The 17,100-nt window shown below is 41.4% G+C and overlaps 1 protein-coding gene across 1 annotated transcript; it reads right to left on the bottom strand.

Moving 5' to 3' along the window:
- Positions 1 to 442: 442 nt before the first annotated feature.
- On the bottom strand, positions 443 to 15,077 carry MYCT1 (MYC target 1). Its single transcript, XM_084774917.1, has 2 exons — positions 14,914 to 15,077; positions 443 to 3,090 (listed from the first exon to the last, which is right to left on the bottom strand). Exons 1-2 carry the CDS (start codon positions 15,068 to 15,070, stop codon positions 2,576 to 2,578), a joined length of 672 nt encoding a protein of 223 aa, XP_084631043.1. The 5' UTR covers positions 15,071 to 15,077; the 3' UTR covers positions 443 to 2,575.
- Between the last annotated feature and the right edge of the window lie 2,023 nt (positions 15,078 to 17,100).

The following is a 17,100-nucleotide window of genomic DNA, read 5'->3' as shown; positions in this document are numbered from 1 at the left end:
TGGTATACTCATTTACAAACAGTGACCTACCAGATGTTTTTACTCAGTGACATTTGTTGTGCTTTTAAAGTTTGGATCTTGTTGTATAATCCAGGCTGGACTCAAAGCCATGATGAACTATCCTTCTGATTTTGAATTACCAGTATGTGCCACCATGCTAAGGTCAAGTAATAATTGCTAAACTCCACATTATTTCATCATTAGATTTTTTAAAGGCAGGTATGGCAGTACAAGGCTTTAATCCCACCACACAGGAGGCAGAGGCAAGCAGATCCCTATGAGTTCCAGGCTAGCCTTGTCTACCTAGAAAGCTCTAGATCAGCCAATGCTAATAGTGAGACTTTGTCTCAAAAATTGTATATTTTTATGTTTTACATTTTAGTTTTATTAATTACTTACTTCTTGATTGAAAATATTTTTATTGGTCAATAAACAAACTAAATTGAAATTAATGTTTTATTTCATAATCAACAAAATATTTCAAAGTAAACAATTACAACTAAAAACACTTCTAGTTTGGTTTTAACTTCACATTTCATATAATATACAATATTTATAAAATACTCCTCTTGGTCATTTTAAAACTGGGACTGAAGATCAGGCAAGAATTCTGCCAAATGAACCAGAGGACCTCTGCTCTCATTTCCTTCCCTTGGGAGGAGATAGGAACAGTTTTCATTTCCAACATAAATCAATGATAAAAAAGCATGCCTTCTTTGCTTCTCATGTTAAACACCGAGGATGACAAGCAGCCTAAAATTAGCCTTGTTACTAAGCTGAAACTCTCAGGAAATCTTACGTTGTAGCTTCTGCGTTTCCTTAGGAAAAGTCAGCTGGCAATGTATTGGCTCGCCTCTCAGCTTCTTATTTTGCTTTATATTTTTCCTTCCTTTTTTTCTTGCACATTTAATTGCAAGATATGTTGGGTTGGCATTCTTAAGGCTAATTTCCCTTGAGGAACAATGGATAGCACGAATTCTATAAAAACAATAAAGAAATGCTACAGAGGATCACTGACGCCAAGGAGTTACATTCTTGAGCTATGCCCAGACACCATTATCTGGGACCACCAGGTAACATTGAACACCCCAATGTGCAGAAGAATAAACAATTACAGAAGATAAATACTTGGTGTGTCAAATACAAACTACAAGATTTCCAGATAGGAGCCCAGTGAGCTCCTGCCCTTGAAGCAAAAGGACCAAAGTCTCTGCTAACCACATTAAAGGTGTCTCCACTCCAAGTTTCTGCTATCCACATTGAAGGTGTCTCCACCTGTGTCGAGGACTCCTTGAGTAGCCACTGAAACAGTGACCTTTAGCCTGCTTCTGAGGTGATCATTTAGTCACCTTATAAAGACGTTAGAGAAGGTGGGGCTGGGATTCCAGAGCATCACCCAGGGGATGGTGCCTTGGAGCTGAGAAGACTCAAGAGGAATTGCTCTCCAGAGACGCAGCACGTTTTCACTGTGGACCACCTCTGTAGAACAAGCCTTCATTGACTGCAGAGTTAACAGGGACGTTTCCCCTTGAGCAGTGGGTCTCAACCTTCTTAATGCTAAGACCCTTTAATACAGTTCCTCATCTTGGGGCGTTCCTAACCATAAAACGATTTCATTGCTACTTCATAACTGTAACTCTGCTACTGTTACGAATCATAATGTTAATATTTGTGTTTTCCAATGGTCGTAGGCAACTCCTGTGAAAGGGTCGTTTGACCCCCAAAAGGTCATGACCTACAGGTTGAGAATGGCTGCTTTAGATGAAATGCTTTCCTGGCTGTTAGATCCAAATCCAAGAAAGGAAAAATATCACCTGATGTTGAATAAAAAGTCGTGCTTAGAACAAACGAACTGGAGCTGCTATTGCTGTGCTGGTGATTGCATCACAACAACAGTTGTGTTAAATCCTCATGTTACTACGTCCCAGGGTTTTTACACCATTGATATGGGTGATTCTATTGAGTAGAACTACAAAGTGAGTCTATCTGGGGGAGGGGAGCGGGGAAATGTGTCAGAATTGAACCATCCTGTGACATCAACAGAGCTTGGCATCTTTGCTTGGCTTTCCTACTGAGTAGAATCATAGATTTTGGAACACCCACTGTTTGATCATCTTGTAAACACACATCATGAAAGCTCTACGATTCTAGGGTGTTGGTGATTCAATCATCACCCGGAAAGTAAATTTAGAATTCCTTATTACTGTGACTTCCGTCTGTCAGCCATTACAGGAAAAGTGAATGGGGGCATCTAAAGTCTTTTAAATTGAAAACATACAGATGTGTATGATTTCTATGTTAGAATCTTTCATCTGTGTCTTTAATTCAGTGCCTCATGCTGAATTCAAAATACATAAGTATGGAACTTTTTGAGAAAAAAATACTTTTGTGAGATCTAAGTGAGAAAAATGTGCTCATAAGGAACTGTGCCTACCTTAGTACTGTTCAGCTTTCATGAGCCTATTAAGTCAGAAAAATCAGTCATTGGGACCACGGCCCCCAAATTCTGTTTTCCCTATATATCTTTCTAGAAGAAACATTAAAAAAAAAAATCAAAGACAATGAAATCCCAGACTCAGGAATCGGGAAATGCCTTGATGATGGACTCATAGGCAGGTGGGGGCGGTGTGGAAAGACCCATCCGCAAGCTATTGCTGGACCAGCGGAAGTCCGGCCGGCTCTGACTGTGTGTGGTGCTGATGGTGGATGGGGCAGTGGAAGCCGGCAGGGTCATCAGCTGACTCTCAGTTTCCACTGGAAGCGTTGGGCATTGCAGGAACGGATGGAAAGTCGAAGCCCTGAAGCTTGGTTTCCTGGGGAAGGAGTTTGCCAGCTCAAGGGAAGCTTGTCTCTGGAAAGTGAGGCTCGCCAGGCTCAGGTTGCTTCGGCGTTCACAGCCACTGTGGCGGTAGAATCCAGTTCTGTTGAGGCCATGGTTGTAGGAAGACCTGGGTCTCCTCGTGGGACTCCACTGTGAGATGGGCGCACTGGCTCTTCTTCTTCGAGACAGGAAAACGAACAGCGCCCAGAGAAATCCTCCGATTGCAAGCCCAATCGCCATGGATACAGTGAAGGACATTATAAGGTCCTCTGAAACAAAGAATCAGCCAATAAATGGATAGCTCCAATTTCAAAGACATCCAGGTGAAAACACAGGGCGTAGTAGGAATTTTAACATGTTTTGAACTGGGGGAAACAGAATGATCAGGATCCCATTTTTTTTATTAATTTATTCAGATTACATCTCAATTGTTATCCCCTTACTTGTATCCTCCCGCTCTTCCCTCCCTCCTTCTTTCACCCTATTCCCCTCCCCTAGGTCTTCAAACAGAAAGGTACAAAACCAAACCAACCAACCAAACAAACAAAAAACATTGTTTGCTTGTGTTTATCATCTTTAGAAATTAAAAAAAAAAAAAGCCTCAGTGGAACTGGATTTTAACTTACCAGTTTTTCTTACAGAACTGCAAATGTCCGCAGCTCATTTCCGTTTGAATTATGACTGTAGCTAATGTGCCCCCTCGGTAAAGAAGGTCATGCCAGTGTTAAACGTGCTGTTTCCTCTGCCTGCTTTGCTCTGCCAACGCTGATTTGTCCCACCTGCAGTCTTTAGGGCACCTCACTTCCTGCACTCTATCTGAGGTAGGAAGGGAGCGCGGAGCTAGAACCATCTGGAGGGCTGACTGATTAATGACATACTTCCTGAGCACCCAGACGCTCAGATTCCTGACTCCCCCACGACGTGACCTATGCGGGCGCTAGCTCATGCTTCTGTCCCCGTCTGTGTTGTGCCGGCGAAACGCTGCCTCATGAACCGCCGCAGACTTCCCACAGCCCACCAGTGTGCTCCAACTCACAGAGCTTGGGTTTGTTCAGAACTCCTCTGCAAGCAAGTCATATGTCCGTATCTTCCTCTCCCCTCAATGGAAGTGCTACCTCAGCTGGTAAGGCTGCCCCTTACAAATTCAAAGCATATTCTGAAGGGGTGGAATAGAGTGGCTGAGCCCCTGCTCCTTAGGAGAAACCTCTCCAGAGAGCTCAGGTCCCTCCCAGCCCCCTGTTCAGCACATTCCTCACCTCCCACTCCAGGAGCCAATTCCAAACTGAGCGATTTGCTCTCCATCATGTTTTCCAATCCTCTGTGCTTTCACACATAATTTTCCTTATATATTGACATGAGATTTGTTGTCTGGGCAACTCGTTTTTAGAGAACTATTCCAAGTACTGTCTTTCTCGTACAGAGGTGAGTTGGTGCTAAGTAAAAAGACAACGTGTACGTTAAACTGCCTATGTAAGGACCCTGCAGGCCAACAGCCATAGCCTGGACATGTGCTCTTGAAGGCTTTCATACCGAGGCCATGGTCACAGATGCTTCGTTTTTAATCCCATTAGCAGGTAGAGTCTATTTCCCTATTCTCTGGGCAATCACTGGGACTCACTTGACCAAGGGATGCAATAGAACCAGAGCTTTGTAAGTTCAGGCCTAAACTGCAAGAGCCTTTCAGCTTCCACTTTGTGTCACTTGGGAACCTCTCCATGATGGACATAGGAATAAAACCAAACTAGCATGGTGGCCAATGACACACACACAGGGCTATCCTGTGTTTTATTCCTATGACTCTGACCAAGAGCTTTGTATCCTTGACATTTCAACCGACTGAGTTGCTCTGGGTCAGTCAGGTGCTGGCAAACCCCATCTCACCATGGGACAAACCACACGGCGTCTTGCTGAACCAATGCTGAATTGCCAACCCCAAACCGGGAGCCAATCATCTGATCATTATCCTAAGCAACTCTATTCTAGGTGGTCATTGGTTAGCAAATGCTCATTGGTTGTAATGTAAAACAATTGCAGACCCAGCCCTATCCCTTTGCTGCTTGCATAAATGTTGGTGGATTTGTTTAATCTCACTGATTTTATTTTTAAAAAGGACAGGGGGACTTAGGTTTTATAATTGTCAAGCCTTTCCCCAGCTTATTGTTGTAGCAAATACAATATCTAGAATTCAGAAACAAAATACATAAGTACAACCACTACTTGCTAATTTCAGATTTATGTATGGTGCTCCTCCACATCCTATTGCCATGTAGGCATCCTATGGCAAATCTGTCTTTGTTATTATAAAGATGTCCAAATATAATCACATCAAAACTTTCTAAACACTTTACACCAGCCATAAACTAAGTTCTTCATGAGGTGGCTTTTAAATTCTAACATAATTTAGGACACAGATGCTCAAGTCAGTACTGCTGTTCCAAAATCTGCCTCACACCTGCACATGTGCGAGTTGGCTAGGACTGGCAAAGCTGGTAGAACATAAGCCAGGCTTGCCTAAGTCTATGGGTAGGGTAAGAAGGGGAAAGAGTGGGCAAGTAGGGAAAGAATTTCTTTGGTGGGATACAAAATTATTCTTAGGGTATGATGATGATCACTCACTCTAAAGACTGCAAACAAAAGCATGCAGGCATGTAAGTAGGTAAATTATATGAACATGCGTCATGTACGAGATCCATTTTTAAAAAAGAAAAAATGGGGGAGGTGCCTTTTAGAAGCCATACAACAAAGGAAAAGGAGGCAAGATGACACAATGTGCAAAGAAATTTAAAATATTCAAAGAATACATGTGTCCCCGCGTCCCCCCCCCCTGCCATCGCCTTACATCTGCCTAGTGAAAATTAAAGTCGGCCACTGAGAAAGGCACACTTGGGTGCACGGGGTGGAGATAAACCCAGCGTGGAGGCGTGGCCAAGCAAGAAAGAATCCTAATGTCTACAGCAGACAGGAAAGAGATGGGAGAAGGTTGGACTAGGGATGGTACACACGACGGAAAGATGTTGAATTTAAATGTTTCTGTGATATTTATTTGTTGTGTCAAGGTTAAATATATACTTTATAAGAGGAGGAGAAAATAAAACAAAACAGTCTTTAGGAACTAGGGGCATTTTCCCATCCCTAGAAACCCTGGACTCAGAAGTAGTGGGTTGTGTTTAAAGATGTGTAGTAAGGGTAGACAGCCAAGAAAATCAGAAATAAGCAAGGAAATCAAGAACTGACTATAGAGAAATGAATAGACCAGGAAGATTACTACCCTGGATCTTCAAAGCAAGCCGGGGACTACAGGTAAAAATGATTAGCAACCAGCTGTCCTGGGAAGACTCAGCAACTCATTTGTTTAGCATAGGGAATATCTAAAATATATAAGATAGGACCACCGATGACACACACAGATCGCCATGAAGGAAGCAGTCTTGGTCCTGGCAGATGCACGTTTCAGAGCATCAATTAGAATACTTGTGCTGTCAGCTTCAGCCACTAAGCCACATGCCTGGCCTCTAGGTGCTGTCTTAAGTGTGTGAGGTCACTGCATCCAAACATCCCCCCTCCCAAAGGAATTGCTAATCTTACCCTACAGATAGAGCAAGTGCACTACCACACTCAGGGCCAGCTGAGGATTAGGGACCAAGAATTGCTCAATTCTTTGCCTAGATCTTGGGTTTAATGTAAGAAAATAATAATCTCTCTGGCAAACTGTTCTAAGGAAAAGCCCTACTGTGTGCTCTCTAGGTATGGTTCCTGGGTTAATTACCTCAAGCGGAGAATTTTAAGTACTAACAGCTTTGAATATAGAAAGAATCACAGAAAAGGACTTCAGCTAAAAAAAAATCCTTTGAAATGTGGTACTCAAGCCATGATGTCATAGGCCAGTAAGCCCCTGTACTCAGGAAGCTGAGACTGGAAGGTGACTGTGAGTTCAGTCACTCTGAGCCACACAGTAAGGCAGAGACCAGTTTGGTCTACAAAGTTAGAGTCTTGTCTGTGAAAAACAAAAATAAAAGCAAAAGGATACATGGTTCAAATTCTTTATTTTGTGGATATTGAAACCAAAGTTAAGGTTAAGTTATAGAAATAACATTTGATTTAGTTTAATAACTCAGACCTGTGCCACTGTCTGGAAGACTGTTATTCACAGGTGTATGTGACACACCATGAGAGGACAAGGACTCAAATGTGCAGGTCACATAGCCTTGCTTTTGTGTACAAACTTAATTACCACCAAGGCCTAACTAAATACTCTAAATATTTCAGAGCATAGAGAAGAATAAGAGATGATACGAAAGGAATATATTTACTTTACTTCTGCAAAATAAAGTTAATCTGAAAGGAGAAAGCAGATTCAGGTACTCAGTAGAATGAAAGCATGGTTGTGAGCATCTGACTGCAACAAAACTGTTTGCTAGGTACCGCAGGGCAGTGGCACATGTGAACTCACAGCACATTTGACAGCATGCACAAGACCCATACAAGACCAAGCTAGACAAAATCTCAGACTAGAGTAGGCACGTGGCCATGGGATTACACTACTAGCTGAAAGAGTGGCTGGCAATTGATGGCAGCTGGGAGATGGGAGGGTCGGCTTTTTTTTTTTTAAGGTGTCTTCCCTTGGAGGCTAGCCATGTTCCAAGAGATGATCTAGCATCTGCCTGGCGTATACCCAGGAATGTTCTAGCATCTCTAGAACACATGGAATTGAGAGAGAATTGTGATGACCAAGGGGATACAGGAAGGGTTGAAAGGGACGGTACAGGGGTGGACTTGATCAAAACACATTACGTACACGTGCAAAATTCTCAAACAGAAATAAAAATTATTTCCTAACTTATAATGTGAGTCCAACAAATATCTTAGAAATCATTGTACTAATTCCTATAACCTCGGCAAACATGCAAACTGTTTTAGATGTTTAAACGTCACTAATGTTGACACCAGAATTATGAACGCTGCCTAAGCTTGTCCATAAAGAACTTGCCTGTCTTGTTAAATTCTCTAACTTACCAAGGAAAAAATGTGTAAGGTCATAACCGAATTGCAGGCTGTTTTTCCAATTGTTTTCCACAGGGATTCTAACTAAAGTTCAGTTTTCCTCCTGAGCTATCCACTGTGTATAATTCAGGAAATAACACACTGGTAGCAGCATCTATTGCCCACACATATTTAGTATTTCACATGTCTAATCCTTTCCATGAGGTTTCCGGCAATAAATGTTAGAAACTTTTAGAAAGCCTAACATAGAACGCAATGCGCCTCTAGTTATAAAGACATTGGCACAGATAATGTTTCTTTGAAAACAACTTTAGGGAAGAAAACAAAGCTACGATGTTACTTCTTATAATATGAATATAGTATGGTCAATGAGAAAAACTATTAAAATGCAGTTCTTCTCAAGGTAAAAGGAACAGACCTTAATGTTGGTGAGACATGGCACAGAAATTAATCATTGCTATACTAATTGGTAATTTGTGCCTATATAACCAGCAAGTGGCTAGTATCTAAGCCCTCGGGAAATTACAGCTCCTCCTCCTGACAGCTGTGTGACACACTCAAGGGATTTGCCTTGCCCTGTGCCCCTAACAACGACCAGTACCATGCTTTCCAACTCCACTGTCTTAAAATTGAGCGTGGTTTTCAGTAAGCATAAAATGGTGCGAACGTTTAGTAGAGGGCACCATCTAGTGGGCGATTGTTGAACTGTTAGTAGTTTTCTTAAGTGATCGGAAAATAGAACGCTGGTTAATATATTCAAAGCCATACAGTGCAGGAATCATAAGCTCACTTCCTCTCGAAACAGATTATGCGCTCTCCTTTTCCTAAGGTGCAGAAGTGGATGGGTTCAACGATAGAAAGGTTGTGACGAAAAGACTTTTGGGGAATAGATTGTAACGCACTGAAATGTGAACAATTACAATTAGCTGACTATGCAAAGGGTAAATGGTGTCTCTGTTTATCACATCTGCTGGGAAATTCTCTTGAGTTCAACAACAGAGCGGGATCCAGCGTCTCCCTTCCTATGCTGTGGCCACACGTGCACGCCACCGTGTGGTCCGGGAGATGGCAACTTTTCCAGCTGGGCTTCCTGCCTTATGTTCCTTTCCTTTGCAGCGTCATCTATTTATACCCAGCTGCCTTCTCGTTTCAATCAAGCAAAGTCCAGTCACGTCACAGGTGTGTCCGCAGCCCCACCCTCCAGCAGAGTAAAGGCAAACTCCTAAAAGTGGTCTAAAATTTCCTACCAGAGAGCCCCTGCCCTGTGAGCCGACCATTTGAGTCCTCTGTCTTGTTATTCGCCAAATAAGCTTTTGATCATATGCTTTAGATCCTTGGTTCTAATCTCTTCTCTCAAATATATGTTTGCAGATGCCTACAGAATTCCTTTTTTCTTTAGGCATTATCTAACCTTGCTGAGGCCTCCTCATTCCAAACTTAGATGCTGACCCACTTTTTACACCTAATTGGATCTCCCTCCCCAGTCAGGGAAGCGAGTTCAATTCATATTTCTGAAAAATAAGTAAATGAGCCACCACTTCACTACAAGCTATAACTGAGCCTTAGATATGAAAGGTAGGAGGCTGACTTATGCTTGTAATGGTAAGAAAGGGAGGAATAAATAAAGCAACAATATTAAGAGCCTCTGCCCTAAGTAGAGTAGTGGACAAGCAGACACGGAAGTGGTTCTATCCAGCAGTGCTTGGTCACAAGGTCCAGGACACAGAATCAACCTGAATGCCCATCCCCAGATGAGTAGTCAGTTGAGGGGATCGGAGCCTCTGCTGCCCTGAGCAACATTATGACTCTTTGCTGACTTCGGCCAACTTTACAACAATGGTTTCAAAAGACCCAGCACCATGGAAGCCATTTTAGTTTATGTGCCCACCGTCTGTAATGTTTCCATGACAAGTTGCAAACAATGCCATTCTCAAATAATAACAGAATATTGTTATCGAACCTAAAAAAAAGAAAATCACGTAATTTAAAATAATATAGATGAATCTGAAAGACGCCGTGGAAATGGAAACATGCCGGGCACAGAATGGGTGAGTCTTCACTGAGGAATTCTTCAAGTGATTCTGCGCAGTGAACATTTTCATAGTAAAGCACTGAGAAGGCATGCCAATATAGTATAAATGGCTTTTACCTGATGTGCTTGCAAATATAAGGCAAATGGCAAGTTATTGGAAAGCACGAACTGTCATAACCGAGAAAGGAGTCAGTAGACAGTCCGAGTGGCCCCCTAATATTTAAAGAAGATGAATGTGGGGCTGGAGGGATCGCTCTGTGGTTGAGAGGGTTCGCTGTACTTGATGAAGACCCAAGTGTGGTTTCCAGCACCCACACAGGCCAGCTCACAACCACCTGTAACTCCATCTCTGGAAGAATCTGACACGTCTGGCCTGCATGGGCTCCTTCATTCATGTGGGCAACAGCCTCCACACACACCACAGTTAAAAACTGCTTTAAATAGATGTGTCATTTTAAAACTTCTAGCCCCAAATATCATATATGTGATATGTAATGCCACCACCGGTGCATTTTTTTTTAAAGATAGTAAATAGCCATACAACCCAATTCTACATGAACTCTTTCTGATAGTAAAACAGTAAGGAATACTTTGGACTTGTTTTTTTTTTATGAGACTTGCATGGCATTGATACCCAAATCTAACTTAGCTATGACAAGAAAAGACAATTCTCATAATTTCAGTGCTGATGTCTAGAGATCAGGCATGCACCAAGAAGTACATACAGCCTGTGAGCTCTACCTCAGAGATGACTTCAGCTCTGTGAAGCCCAATGAGAGATGAAATCTAGATGCAGCTGTTTTATGAGCCAAACGCGTGGTTGCTGGGACTTGAACTCAGGACCTCTGGAAGAGCAGCCTGTGCTCTTAACCTCTAAGCCATCTCACCAGCCCTGATGCAGATATTTTAAGTACCTAAGCTTGTAAACATTTATACTTCAATGTTCCTGAGTAACTGACGTAAGGAAATAATTAATAGGCTATTCATATGCAATGATGCATACCAGCTGAAGACGTTTTCTTTATATACAACTGAAGAAAAGAGCTTAAAATATGGGCGGTGTTTGCTTGCTATTTTGAGAGAACATTATGGAGCCCCATGCACTGCCCATGCCTGCTTCACCCCCACCCCAATAATCTTATTTCATCTTCTTTTTCTACAAGCTACAGCGCATCCTTTGCTCTAAGTTGAGGCATAATATTGTTTTTACAGGCTGAAGAATCTTAGCTAAGCACCCCATGGCTTGACAGCCCTGGCTCCCCAACAAATCAATTTGTAGCCCTCTGTTGCCTTCAGCTACCTCAGAGCAGGGTAAAGCAATAAGCAAGGATGCACAGCAATAGTTGTTGTGCTCCTCGTTAAACACAAAGACTATAGCATCATTTTGAGAGCCAGCACCGCAGTGCAATAACTAGGTGTTTTATTACCAACATGGTGTTTGTGGTTTGTTTCTTTTTCTGTTTCAGCTTCATAATGCTGGAAGCCTAAGGAGCTCGAAAATATAGGCTCTTGCCATAAACAGTAGGAGAAAGGTGGGTATACCCTGCGTGGCTTTCATTAGCAGTGTAAAGAGACGTTTTGAAGAGAGGAAGAGAACAGCTTTACAGTATATGAGTAATGAGGGCTCTGCAGAATGAGGCCATGCCTCCATCCCTCCATTCTTACGTGTGCCTTAGGGGATTCCAGTAGCTGGTGTCCACACCTAGGTTCCTGGGTGATAACATGTAGACAGGGCAACAAGCCCCCATGAGAAGTCCTGGATGCCAGAAGAGGGCAGAAAAAGAGCGAGGCTCCCAAAGTTCCTGTAGACCAATCGGATAGCCTCACGAGGAAAAAAAAATATCATGCTCTTACTTAGAATTGCACAGATCACAAGAACCTGGTTTTGCAGTTAAAAGCTCCAGCAGTGAAGACAGGGAGAGAAAACCATCCCCAGAACAGCTGAGGCACACTTGTCAGTAGATGTCAGCAGAGGACCTTGATCCAGAACTCCTGGTCCACTGCTAAGTTCCGACCTTAGGGGGAAACCCAAAGACAGAGGGAGGTGAGGAGGAGCCCTGACATCACTGCAGTGCATGGCAGTCTCAAAGGTCAACGTTGCTGCTCAGAACCTTAAAAAAATCTGCCTCTGTTCTGACTTTCCAAGTCGGTCCCTGTAATTTGCATCTATGCATGTTCTGGTCAGGCATTTGCATCTTTGCACACACGCCCTGGTGGTTTTTTTTAACAGTGCTCCTGAGTGGCCCCCAAGGTCGCAGACAATATGTTGCCCAATAAGGTCAGTCAGAGCTGAGGAAAGAATGAAGTGAAGGGAGCAGAGTTAGCATGTCAGAAACGAACTGCCAGAGTGTCTCCCTTAGGAGTACCTTTTGATTTGGAACTTACTTGCTTTTCTAAGAATAGGTAATATACTATTTTTTTTCTAAAAGTGATTCAGGGGCTACGTCATCATATTTTAACTTCTATGGCACATTCTCATTGTTGGTCATTGTGCATATAATTGACTTATTTATAGGCTTCTATTTGCATATTGAGGAACACCTAACCACCTCCCCGAATATAATCCTTTTAAAAGAAAAATCATCAATTAGATGAATAAATGCAAGCCCATACACCAATATATTACCTCAGCCTTTCACAATACTGGCCAAACTGGTGAAAAACAACAACATCGACAACACAATAAAAAGATGGCAGAGAGAAACAGAAGCGCCTTGTGTGGACTCCTAAGCACTAAGAAAACATGTGGGTGCCACAACACTGTCACCTGTCGGCCCAGTAAACTTTGAGGGTCTCTGTTGCCTGCTGCTTTTACGGGATGGTTAGCAAAGAAGGGAAGTGCGTTAATAGAGGTGGAGCCAACTGTATTGTCCGTCTCAGGCCATGTTCGCTAAGGGCTAGCATCAATGGATTTAGTGTTTTCACAACTGTTAGTAGGTCTGAATGAGTGATAGCTCAGAAAAGGGGCAAGCTACCATTGTTTGAGGCAACTGAATATTGTTACTTATTTTATTGCATTCCTTAGGTAAAGCAGAAAGTTATCCTGTGAACTTTTTATGCATCTCAACTGTTAAGTCTGAGAAGTTCCTACGGCTCCTTGTGAGTTGTTAGAGTCTATGCCATTTATTTTTTTTAATGCTCTTAATTCAAAGGGCCACACAAAAGAGTCCTTTCAGAAGCAGGCTCCGCTGTGTTGTGCATGGCTTTCACAGTAATATTTTGAGAGGACTACTGATCAAGACAGATATCAATTGAGATGCCAAACATAAATGAAAGTAGAGAAGACTGGCATCTATATGTTAGGAAATATTTACATTTCATACACTAAATTTATAATCGCATTTTATACTTCACAATTTTACCCAAGAAATAATAATGCCATCTTTTACTTCTTTCACACAAAGCATCAAACATGTTTTTGGTTCAGTATTTTCCCATTCTCATTTACGGTCTACCATATCTACATGCCAAAGAAGGGACCGTTAACACATACGTAACTTTGACACAGGAATCTTGAATTCCATCTTAAGCACAGATTTCCTTATTAAGACATCTAAATGCTAGGATAAAGGGACGAAATCAACATGAAGAGCTTATTAGTGTAAGATTTATTTTAAATGAAAATCGTCTGTGCTCTAACCAATGAACAATGAATTAGTTTTTCTATGTAAACCTGGAGATTAACCTTAATAATTTCAAAAGATAGAGCTGACTTTTCTGTGTTAATTTTTACACTGGGAATGATGTAACTTTGGGATAACTTACAAATGTTTTGTGATGATAAGTTTACTTAGATGCATTCTAGCTGTGCTCAGCATTTAATATAAATGAGGACAATAAATGATATTTTCACAAATATACCAGTAGACCATCCAGAATTCAATGGTTTCTCATCTCTTGATGACTCCCTACAATTTTCAGGAATGACTTATTTTTCACTAATTTTATTATGCAATTTTATTACTAGATCATCATAAATCTCTTAAAGCTTGAAGCAAGCACATTAATTAATAAAAAATAATTAATTAGTAAATTCCCTTCATGCTCATACCTGGGATAACAGATAATTACATTAGATTGTCAGGGCCAGGTTGCCATCACGGCTCACTATTCACCAGATAGTTTTCAAAGCACCTCCAACCACAACAGGAAGCCTGATATAGTTTTCTGAGATAATTAAAAACTCATATCACACACAATAGGCTTATAGGTCTCATAATAAAGTCCAGTTTCCCTTTAAAGTTCCTTCTGGATTTAACTTAAAACTTTCCATTTATTTATAAATTTCTTCAGACCACAGAGACATGTCAATGTCACTGCACACTCCAGCTTCTGTCTCCTGCATCTGGCCTGGAGTGGATGGTGGTCTGGACTTCAGCACCTTCCTGCTCTTAGCATCCCTGAACACTAGACCTTGACCTGAGCAGCCTCAGCCCAAGCGTGCTCTGGTACTGTTTCTCTTCCTTTTCTGACAGGTTTTCATTGTAATAGTATATGCTACTTCTGCTTCATCTTTTCTAGATTTACATTTTCATTTATAATTCCACATTTTCTCTGTGTCACCATACTGTAAAGTCATTCAAGTATAGATTTGTTGCTTGGATTCACTTTGAAGATTAAAAAGAATAACATTGAGAAAAACACAGACTGTAAAACCCTTGGCAGCATACCTTGGTTTCATGAAATAAAATACACAATTCATCACTTTCAGACAAATAAAATATAAATTTCCAACAAACCCCTATGTGTTATGCCCCACTTAACAATAACTACTTCATATTTGTTTTTCTAATTTTTCACTTAAAAAGTCTCCTTATTTTCAAATTAAGTTTTGTTAACACCAGCCAAACTTTACATGCCTGATTCTTCTTTAATGTTTCTGTAGCTTATTCTGACAATATTTTTATGAGTATATTTCTGTAAATAAATTTATGAAAACTGTCACATCAGTTACGGCAAGCAAAATGATCCAGAGATTCCCAGCGTTGTCTTAATTTATGCCAAAGAATTTCTGCGCATTTTAATTCAAATTAAAAGCAGCGAAGGAAAGGTAGCTTACCCCAAAAGTTTTCTGGCCATGGGCTCCCTAAACTTGTTGTGTTATTAGCCATAATGTCCACAAGAAGCAGAAGAAGCCAGTGTGGCCAAAACAAGCAGCTTGATTTTTTGCCTTTGTGGTTGGGCAAGAGAAAAATAATTTTCACGCAACCCCACATATACTTGTGTTTACATAAAAGGAAGTAAGTGTATCATGTTTCCTGCTTTTATACTCGAATTAGCAACTGTTTTTCTTATCTTGGAATTCCACACGGCTCCCAGACACAAAACTATTTCCTTCTCGTCATTTCCTCCCTTGTTACTAAGTGCCCTCCTTTCAGCCGCGTCCGAAGCTGGTTAGGGACAAGAGGCTTTTTCTTGAGTCCCCAACCTCCGTTTACACATCCAGGGAGAAAGCAGGATCCTTGTTACCGCACTTAACCTCACCTATGTGTAGGGCTGAGCAATATAGGTGGCTTTCCGATGTTGAAAACTGTGTTATACAGTCAGAGAGGGGTTTTTCAGAAGCCCATATTCAATTACATTTGGTGTGTGTGTGTGTGTGTGTGTGTGTGTGTGTGTGTGTGTGTTGAGACTGGGTTTCTCTGTGTAATAGTTCTGGCTGTCCTGAACTCTCTTTGTAGACCAGGCTGGCCTCGAATTCACAGTGATCCACTTGCCTCTGCCACCCAAGCACTGGAGTTAAAGGTGTGCACCACCACGCTGGCCTCCAGTTAGCTTTTTTTTTTTTTTAACCTAATATATTTTGCTGTAAATCTCAGATAACAAACTTCCTAGGTAATATCCTCCTGTATCTGGTAGATTTTGAAAATGTATCCGGTCCATTTATTCATAGGAATCTAAATATGCTTGTGATTTTGTGACCGTTTTCATTGGGATTCAAATGTGAGAAATTAAGATCATTTCTGTGTGAGTAGGTAGGGAATGGAAATGCAAAACGTTCAATTACAGCAGTGTCTCAGTGCCTGGCCAGGGATGCAGTGTTCCTGTGGCTAGTGAAAATTATAGTCCGTGTCCTTCGTACCTTCATTATAAGAGGGTAGGTCCCCCAGGTTTTGAGAGACACTGAAAGTCGAGAGAGGAGGTGCTAAATGTTACTTCCGCACTAAAACGCATCTCTAGGTTGAAAACCTGTAGCACACCCTTTTGAGAGCCTTGGGTGAGCCCTGGGATGTTGGAGGCTGGTCAGCTGAAGCAACTGTCACCCTTCTGAACTCTGTGACACATTCCTAAGGAGCCTGGCAAGATCTAAAGGGCAACATGCCAACTCATTTATCAGCCCTAAGTCTCCAAAGTCGTGGTGGTTTCTGCTCATTTTCTAAAATCAATTTTCATAGATAAAGTTAACTACAAGTTTACCACAAGTTTATACAACTTACAAATGTATACAACTTACGGTCTCAAAGAGAATGAAGCAACTATAGAAAACTTGAATCCACTGAGCAATCAGGAAGACTCATCTTTATGATATATATATATTTGCCAGTTGTTCACTTCTACACTTTCTAGTAAAAAATCATGCTATTGCTCAAGAAGGGCAAAAGGGCTCACATTTCAACAGTCTCCTTTAATTCTTATTACTATTGACAAAGTGTATAAAAATAGAACCTTGAAAGGATTTGCTGTGTTGTGATACAAGTGTGTTGAAATACTTCCCACCTTTCTAGGCACAAGACAGGATTCGTCAACTGCTGTACGTATTTTCAATGTGTGTTTTATGTAACCTAAAACTACTTAATGTCAAATAAATCATAACCAAGTATTCTTAACTTCATAAGATCTATTCAGACGATTTGGGGAGTGGAAGGGAGGACTCTGGTTTTGTCTGTCCAGGAGTGGAGCTTATTCTGACTCGGGGTTGGGATGGAGGCAGAGACTTCCTGTCATTGTTTCGTGTTTGGCTATCCAGACTTTCTGCCAATGCTTTTTCACTTTTGCAGATGATTGGAACCCAGAAGAAAACTTGTTTTCTGTCCATTTGTGACCTCGGGATTCATTTCTCTTGCATTAAGAGTTTCTTTGCAGGTTTAGCTCTTGTCTACGCACATAATTTGCTCGGTAAGGATTCATATTTTTCCCTGGCACAGATCCACACAAGTGAATGTTTATGTCTGTGTGATTTTCAGGTCTCATGACTTATCCTGCCATAACAGGAAGCTGATTTTTTTTTTCTCTTCACAAAAATGTC

The sequence above is a fragment of the Acomys minous genome (genome assembly GCF_964271855.1).
Source record: "Acomys minous genome assembly, chromosome: 3".
NCBI classification, from domain to species: domain Eukaryota; kingdom Metazoa; phylum Chordata; class Mammalia; order Rodentia; family Muridae; genus Acomys; species Acomys minous.
The sequence above is the reverse complement of the archived record's forward strand: the minus strand, read 5'-3'. Positions and strand labels throughout refer to the sequence as shown.

Excerpts from the sequence above, each read along its gene's own strand:
- MYCT1 (XM_084774917.1), bottom strand. The coding sequence starts at position 15,070 with ATGTGGGGTTGCGTGAAAATTATTTTTCTCTTGCCCAACCACAAAGGC. Across the intron at positions 3,091-14,913 it reads ATGGCCAGAAAACTTTTGGG|AGGACCTTATAATGTCCTTC; the intron begins GTAAGCTACCTT and ends TCTTTGTTTCAG.